The sequence below is a fragment of the Solanum tuberosum genome, unplaced genomic scaffold (assembly GCF_000226075.1).
Source record: "Solanum tuberosum cultivar DM 1-3 516 R44 unplaced genomic scaffold, SolTub_3.0 scf00010, whole genome shotgun sequence".
NCBI lineage: Eukaryota > Viridiplantae > Streptophyta > Magnoliopsida > Solanales > Solanaceae > Solanum > Solanum tuberosum.
This window is the reverse complement of record NW_006238936.1, coordinates 3,441,089-3,449,460: the sequence shown is the minus strand read 5'-3', so window position 1 is coordinate 3,449,460 and position 8,372 is coordinate 3,441,089. Positions and strand designations below refer to the sequence as shown.

The 8,372-nt window shown below is 31.0% G+C and overlaps 2 protein-coding genes across 2 annotated transcripts; one reads left to right on the top strand and one right to left on the bottom strand.

Annotated features, from left to right (window-relative positions):
* Nucleotides 1–1,241: 1,241 nt before the first annotated feature.
* LOC102580665 (O-acyltransferase WSD1-like) lies at nucleotides 1,242–3,618 on the bottom strand. Its single transcript, XM_006339643.2, has 7 exons — nucleotides 3,268–3,618; nucleotides 2,589–3,182; nucleotides 2,422–2,488; nucleotides 2,257–2,336; nucleotides 1,953–2,162; nucleotides 1,702–1,839; nucleotides 1,242–1,562 (listed from the first exon to the last, which is right to left on the bottom strand). Exons 1-7 carry the CDS (start codon nucleotides 3,502–3,504, stop codon nucleotides 1,398–1,400), a joined length of 1,491 nt encoding a protein of 496 aa, XP_006339705.1. The 5' UTR covers nucleotides 3,505–3,618; the 3' UTR covers nucleotides 1,242–1,397.
* Nucleotides 3,619–5,154: 1,536 nt separating this feature from the next.
* Nucleotides 5,155–6,870, top strand: LOC102586866 (uncharacterized). Its single transcript, XM_006339741.2, has 2 exons — nucleotides 5,155–5,353; nucleotides 6,071–6,870. Exons 1-2 carry the CDS (start codon nucleotides 5,300–5,302, stop codon nucleotides 6,773–6,775), a joined length of 759 nt encoding a protein of 252 aa, XP_006339803.1. The 5' UTR covers nucleotides 5,155–5,299; the 3' UTR covers nucleotides 6,776–6,870.
* Nucleotides 6,871–8,372: the final 1,502 nt, after the last annotated feature.

Sequence of the window (8,372 nt, the reverse complement as noted above, 5' to 3'; positions counted from 1 at the left end):
AGGCTTTCTCAGAAGTAATTTTATTCTAGAACATAGCAAAAGTTTAATTTTACTTTTGTTGATATTTTGTGTTTAAAATAGTAAATCATAAATTGAAGTATATTAAAAAATGAAAAAGTAAAAGTAAAAGATTTAATGAAAATTTTTGAGTTCATAAAATCTATTGTGTCCTTAATAATATTTTTCTCATTGGATCCGAGTTTTCGAATTACTTCACCTAGATAAAACAAATATATTTGTCGTTGAGTAGTGGTAACTCAAATGCCAATGACTTTGTCAAACACAAAATTAAAGACAATAACAAATCACACAAAAAGACTTTTTATCTTCAAAATAGATATTTGATTTATTTATATAAAATTTACGGTAATAACAAGTTGACCAGCAACCTTTATATAGTACTATATTAGCAAAAAGAACGTCATTCACTTTATAATTATCCTCGATGAGCTAATTATAAATATACTACACTTTATATAGCAAACTAAACAACCATTCAAAAGATATTCATCAATCTTATTATGCAGATCATTCTTTATTGACTTCATTAACGAGAATGTTCTTACCACGCTCGTGGTAGCAATGGAAATAATCAAAGTCAGTTTCAAAGTAGATACACAAGTGACTAAAGTTTGCTTTGGTTTTACCTCTATCATCACTCTAGCAATATCCTTATTTTTAAACAGCTTGTCTTCACATTTTTTAATATAGATAATAAATTTATCGACTGAAAATCAAGTTTCTAAAGTTCTTTATCACCAAATTCACTTGAATAGTAAAAGGGCATATGCACATGGAGGGGAGGGGGTTTACAACTAACGGTGTAATTTTCTTATCCACTATCAGTGGATAATACTTAATCTCTATTCGAAATATAATGCTCATAGATTTCTTTTTCTTTAAAAATAAATAAATTGTGAAGCTGGCCCACGGGTCAACCCACTGCCCGCTTAGGACTGGATTGGACTAGCATTTTGGAGGCCCTTTTAGATGTAGAATAGAGTTGGGCTAACTATTGTAATCTCCAGCCCGCTGGGCTAGGTTGGGCCGGCCCATTTTTGATAAATCTAAAAGCCTATCAGGATTGGTTTCTTTAGTTTTTGACTTATATTTATTATTTTAGTTGAAAATATAAGCACTTTAATTTATTTATTCAACAATTCTAAAAGTACTTAAAAAATATTTTGATTTAAAAACACTTAAAATAAATGAATCGAAACGTGCTCTAAATTCAAGCTGGATAACTCAAATGCTGCAGTTATTTTTCCTTTATAGGAAGTGATCTAATTATTGACCATAAAATTGGTACAAACACAAGGATAATAATTCTACTTTATTACAATGTATAGCCATTACAGTATTAAATAACAAAATATAAATTTTAAAAGTGTAATGAGCTAATCAACTTTGGTTCTGAATTTTGAAAGAGCAGCCTCGTTGATGCTTATAAATGAATGGACAAAATCATCACCAAGCTGGTTAGGATCTGAAATCATTCCTTCATCAACTGTTATAGCAAATGTTAACTTCTTCGCATAGCTACACGCATGAACCATTAACCCCTACAATATAGTAATTAAATTTAGCGATTTCGGCCTAACGGTATGAAAAAATAAGATTCTTATATATATATAACCAATCTCAACTCGTCTGTGATTGAAAAATATATAGTTACTAATTTCGTTGATGGAAGAAACTTACAGTGGGCTGGCCATAGCATGTAGGGGCAAGGAATGCCAATGGATGGCCTGAGAAAGAAACTTCTTCAAGTGGACCAGCTACGTTTGAAAAAGCTAGTGTTGTTTGAGATGGAACTCTATTAGCAAGTTTTGTTGCACCCTAGGTTGCCAATGCAAACATAAAAAATGTTACATTAATAATTAATAGTTAATTCAATGTTCAATTTCTTGATAATTTTAAGGTGTAAAGAGGGCAAATAAAATTTGGAGTACCTTAAAGCCAAACAAGTTGAGGAAAAGCTGTAAAATGTAAAAGGTACATTGAGACTCAAGAGAACGCTTTTTTCGATCCATTGATATCTTAGCTTTGTGAACATAATCCAGAGGATTTTGTAATTGAGCTATATCTAAAGGAATTATGACAAAGCCAAAACAATTTCCTTGTATTACTATCGCATTCTTCTCAATCATTTCTGCTACGGCCTGTCATTTTATAGATAATTAATTAATAGCGCGATTAGGCACGTATAATCAAATATTGTACACATATAGCAACACATGATGAAGAAATACTGACTTGAACTCCCAAAGCTGGTCTCAGATTCACTAGAACAGTGGCTCTGCATCTCATTTGTTCTTTCATCTTGCCTTCAACATCTAGTTAAGAGAAGTAAATTCACTATAGCATTTTAGCCCCCTTTGGGTAGCGGCGAATTTATACAAAAAGAGCTTAATTAATTACCGAATTTTCGGTTGATATAACGAGACAAAGCCGCTTGTGTTATTCCCAAAATAACGTCGTTAATCGTCTAAAGATAAAACTTGTGTCAGATCCAAGTAATTAAAAGGCCAAAACAGTGAAACAACATTCAAATTTATAAGCATATCTATATATAATATAATACTTACAGCGTTTGTCGCATTTTTTATAAATTTAATATCATCCAAGCTAACAGTCCGATAGATAAATCTCTGGCCAGTAGAGTGCTTTTTGTTAAATCCTTTTGCAACTGTAAAAGGTGATTGAGAATCCTTCAAGAATAAAGCAGTCGCTATAAAAAGCAAAACATCAACAACTGTATTGAACAAAAGCCTGATGAACAGCCACAACTTCACAATGTACTGCCATATCAACGACCTAATATTTTTACTATTCGATTTGTTCTTCGAAGAAACTGGAAGTGTAGGCAAAGAAGTAGGATCCGATGTTTTTCGAAAACAAGAGAGTAAGAGGGACATAAGGGCAATTCCATCTCCAAGAGAATGGTGAAAACGGAAAATAGAAGTTGCCTCAGCATGGGATGTTTTCACGTTAAGTATGTGAATATCCCATAGAGGTTTCGATATGTCAATAGTTGTCGTGCTTAGGTTTGACATATACTGTTCGACCAACTTGTCTGTGTCCATAGTATTATTAATAGTATCCAGCTGGGGTACTATGACATGATCATCTATATTCACTGTCGTCGGAACCCATCTCATTTCTCCACTCTCATCCATAACCTGTACGTAATATATTTGCAATAAGCTATACTAATTTTTAGTATAGTGGACAAGTAAAAATAAAACAAACTGTAATAGTAATTACCTGCAAACTGGAGAAGCGTGGATGTTTAAGCAACTTGCTTAGTATTTGGGCTTTGAGAGAGTTAATATCTAGTGGTATTTTCCAACCCATGATTGCTACAATGTGAATATTGTAGTTAGGTTCATGGAACATTCGAGAACCTGGACTCAATAATATTGCTTCTTCTTCATCACCATCATTTAATTTCTTTGATGTTCGTATAGGCTTGAGAACCATTTTCTTTCCACCACACTCCATATTAATCAAACTATACGATCTAGCATATACTGCTGAAATTATTTAAAGAAGAAAGGAAGCTTAGCTTAGCTTTAATTGGGTGGACAAAGAGTAGTTACATTATTTCAACTGTAAACTAAAGAGAAACTTTTATTAAATTCATAAACTGGCACAACTACTTGATAATGATCGATCCAAGTGATGCATTAGTGATGGCTCGAATGATTGAACAGGGCGCTTGCCAACCTGATAAACTTGATTAAGAAATGATGTTACATGGTCTTACCATCAAATATAATTTTTGACATGATGATATGCGTTTTTTATTAATTATATCTTATAGGTCAGGGACTAGAACAGTCATCAGGCTCTAAGGTGAGTGCAAATTTTGAATTAAAAAAAAATAGCTTCATTATTGAATTTTAAATAGAATATTAAATCAATTTTAATATATAAAAATAATCTCTAAGCTAAAGTTATTAGATTCTATTGAATCGATAAATAAACTTGTAGCTCCACACTAATCAGTGGAATAGGGAAGTGAATTTGTTCCCTACATCTTAAATTCTCTGAAAACACACATAAAATGAAATAATGATTTAGTACGACGCATTTAAAGGTCGGTAGGTTGATTGATGTAATTATTTTAACATTTATTTAAAGTTTAATGGCTATCCTTGTACCATTTGTTAGTATGTAACAAGTAGAAGAGAAATAGCTGAGACTTGTTGTTGACAGTGTTGTCACTTTTTTCTGAGAAGAGACAAAAGGTTCCAAACGAACTTGTGAACATATGAATTTAGATGCATGCCACGTTATTGCAAATTAAGTGACTCAATATTTGGCATTAAATAAGATGGGAGATCTTTGTATAGTCTCTCTTTTTCGCTACAATCTTATCTTTACACTAACTAATTAAATTATTTAGAAGTTAGCTAGGTAGTCACAATCTCGTAGTGGAAATCGAATATATATAGTGATTAAATCGCTATTATTATTATATAAAAATAGCTAATAAATAATATATGAAAATATCAAAAACTTATGAGGTTTGGAAAAAAAATTAATTTATGTCTAATTTTCGGACACAATAAAATCAAAATTTAATTCACTTCAAAAGAATACAAGTGAAATATTACAAGAATGAAAAGAAAATTCAAAAGTCTTAAAACTAAGAAGACAGATGAAAGAAATGTTACAAATAAATCAAAAGTTAGATGTTTATAGAAATGAATTATTTCTTTTAATGTCGTAAATAACATCACTAGGTATGAAAAGGTCAAGCTTTAATTTGTGAATTTCCGTCCATTTAAATAGTAAAATACTAATTAACTACAATCTACAAAGTGTAGTATTTATAATATTTTCTTTTATTGTACATTTGTACTCACTCAAACGATTTTGTTCAAACACAAATATCTTTGAAATTCCATTTTTTCTAATTAAAAATAGGTAGATTTTCAGAAGGTAAATCTAGTTGGTCAAAACGAGGATATATTCCCCCAAAAATGCGTGGGATTAATTACTAAGCCCCGGTTTATCCTCGTTAACCACAAATTTTTAAAACTTTAAACTCCCCCATGTATCACACAAGTAATATAATCGTCCTTAAATATCTCTCTAGTACTAATTAATAACTACCTTTGAAAAGAAAAATATCACAAAATTACGTTTAACAACGTAACAAGGAAGAGAATAGAGAGATTAAGGAGGTGATCATTAAACAAGGCAGCCTGCAACACGATTGGATTAATTAGCTTCTTAATTACATTTTTGTGTTGTTTGCTCATTGAAACGCTAATTAATAATACTTAGAATGGCATGGTCCCCAAAATATGCTGCCAATGCATATCTTGACACCCTCAAATTGGTAAGTCTCCTATTTAATTATTTACATCTCTTCCTTTTGGTTCTGTTTTGAGCATCCCTTGGGTTGCGATTCTTCCTGGACTCTGCTAATGCATGTTGTTTTATGCATCGGGCTGCCTGTCCATATAAATTCTCGAACAAAATTCTGATTCCTGGTACATGTGGATGAGAAACCAATGGAAGTATGTCTGTATATTTCAGAAAACTAAAAAATAATAATAATAACAAAACCTCCTTTGTGTTACATAGAAAGAATGGCTCTGTTTTTTTTAAAAACCGATTCTTTTAATTTACCTTGTCAAAAATTTCATCCTCTATTGAAAAAGCATTGATATCCATTTGAGATTTAACATTTTCTTCTTACAATATCTACAATGGAAAAGAACCAAAACTATCCTTCAATTATTTGAAATAGACCAAATATACCCTTTAATTATTTTTGGACTCAAAGTTACCTCTTGTGTCTAACTATTGGATCACTTCTACCCTTTCTTTTAATGGAATAAAATGTGGCATCCCGTGTGTAAATTATAACGCCACATAGACGTACACCTAATTTTGAGCCCCATAGATTGCATTGCAAAGGTCATGAGATCAAACCCATTCACATCAAAATTCAAATACCACCATGTTCCTTATAATGAAACATTATAATGTGTGCTCATTTGTGAATACCAAATTCACACATAACTGACTGATTTATTGGAATAATTTGCAGTGTGGCAAACACAAGCAGATGTGCAATTCATGTACTGGAACACAAGAACCAGAGTGCAATGAATTCCTATCAGCATTAGCAGCTGGAATGAGCGCGAAGCTAATAGTGGAAGTCACAACAGAAGGCTCACCCTCAACCGTAGCCTTAGCAGCCGCAGCTCGTCAAACAGGGGGTAAATTAGTCTGCATTATACCCGAACCAATACTCGACAAAACACAAAAAGTAATTCAAGAAACAGGGCTAAACGACATGGTAGAATTCAAAACAGGGGACCCTGTTGAAATCTTACACAACTACGAGAACATCGATTTCTCATTAGTAGATCGCAAGACAAATGATTACGAGATTTTGATGGAGAAACTTGACGTTAATCCAAGAAGATCAGTCGTCGTTACGAATAATGTACAAGGGAGAAAAGGGATAGGAGGAGGACATTTGAAGAAAGTGGAGAATAAAGTAAAGGTAAGATCACTACAACATCCAATTGGTAAAGGATTAGAAGTTACAATGATTGGTAAAAGCACAGAGTTTGGGAAAAAGGAAAATAGGAGCAAATCAGGATGTTATTCTCATTTAATTAGAGGTGGAGAGAAAAAAAATGGACATGTAGTGAAAAAGGGTGATAAGAGCAAATGGGTTTTTGTTGTTGATGAAAAAAGTGGTGAAGAACATATTTATAGGATGCCAAAATCATCTGGATCTTAATGAAAAAGCCATGATTTTCCAAGTGAACTGAAGAAAAATGTGAAGGCACTTGTAAAATGATTTTTTTTTTTTTTTTTTTTAATTTTTATGTTATACCCTTTTTTCTAATTTCTATTTCCATCCCCCCTTTCTTTTTGCTTTTTCATGAGGAAGGAGAAGGGGAAGAAGGGGCAATGGAGATTGTTGGTTGTATTTAGGAGAGGAGATAGTGATTTTACATTGTGAATGGTCTCTTGTTACTTTGTTATTATCTATTCCAAACACATAATTCAGCATTTTAACTTCTGGCATATCATTGTATTGATTATCCTACTTAGAAAAACACATATAGACTAAATAAATATAATAAAAGTATTTAAACTAGTCTATATAGTTCTACACTTCTATTTACATCAACCTCGTGATAAGAGGACTTAATTTTGGAGTTACAATGATCTTTGTTTGAAAGTCTTACAATGATTTTTTTCGTGTCTTCTAAATATTTTGAGTTATCAATTATTATGAATTATATTTCTTTTAAAAAAAATATTTAAATTTTATTTCTTAAAAATTAATGAATACATGTCCAAATTAACGATTTGACTCTTGAAATTTGAACGATACCATAAAAATTTACATTGCCGAAATAAGAGAACACGAACATCTTGTGAAATAATTTAGTGGTAGCATATCCATCAAATCAATATTCCTATATTAATAATCAATTATAGGCCTGTAGAATATCTGAAGAAATTTGGAAGATACGCAAAAGGAGTTTCTTTTACTTTTTCATTAAATAGAGGAGCAGACTTGCAGACTGCAGTGCCACGAACTCTAGTTCATTAGGAGTAGATTTTTGTAATAACAATAATAATATATCATTATAATTTTATAAGTAAAATTTGAGAATACTAAAATGTAAACAGACTTTATTTTTATCCGCGAGGGATAGAGATATTAGTTCTCATCAACTCAAAAGAAACAAAAAGAACTTAGGAAGGTGAAAAAGAAAAAGAAACAAAAATAACGATGTACATAGTTCATTATTTAAAAAAAAGAAAGATAGAAACCATGTGTATATATACACAATGTGGAGTAAAACTAGACCAAATTCATCGTAATATAAATTTAATTTTAAATTGTTGTATCCATATTAAATTGGGTAAATCACATAAATATGCTATATTAAATAAATATTTACCATCTATGACAATATAATTTTTCTAACTAAATATAATAATTTTTTGGAATTAAGAAAATTGTACAGTCGCTTGCCTCTTTCTCTACCCTTTTTCATCTTCCTTCGCTTTTTTTATTCTTCTTCTTCTTTGTCTCTTTTTCTATCATTATTATTTTCCTCCTCTTTTTTCTTTCTTTTTTTTTTTTTTTTTATTATTCTTCTTCTTTGAAATTTTCATATAAATAACTATCTTCAAATCATTTTTTGTCCATATTTCATTAATTTTACTCAAAAATACGACGGAAAAAGAAATGGAAAGATGAAAATTTGTACAAAATCATATTTTCAAGCAAAAATTTCAAATCTGTAAAATTATAGCAACAAGAGTTCACCATTAATGGTCATTATAAAGCTTCAAATTTTGAATTCATTATTTGA

Excerpts from the sequence above, each read along its gene's own strand:
- LOC102580665 (XM_006339643.2), bottom strand. The coding sequence starts at position 3,504 with ATGGAGTGTGGTGGAAAGAAAATGGTTCTCAAGCCTATACGAACATCA. Across the intron at positions 3,183-3,267 it reads CACGCTTCTCCAGTTTGCAG|GTTATGGATGAGAGTGGAGA; the intron begins GTAATTACTATT and ends TATTACGTACAG. Across the intron at positions 1,563-1,701 it reads CATGCTATGGCCAGCCCACT|GGGTTAATGGTTCATGCGTG; the intron begins GTAAGTTTCTTC and ends ACTATATTGTAG.
- LOC102586866 (XM_006339741.2), top strand. The coding sequence starts at position 5,300 with ATGGCATGGTCCCCAAAATATGCTGCCAATGCATATCTTGACACCCTC. Across the intron at positions 5,354-6,070 it reads ATCTTGACACCCTCAAATTG|TGTGGCAAACACAAGCAGAT; the intron begins GTAAGTCTCCTA and ends AATAATTTGCAG.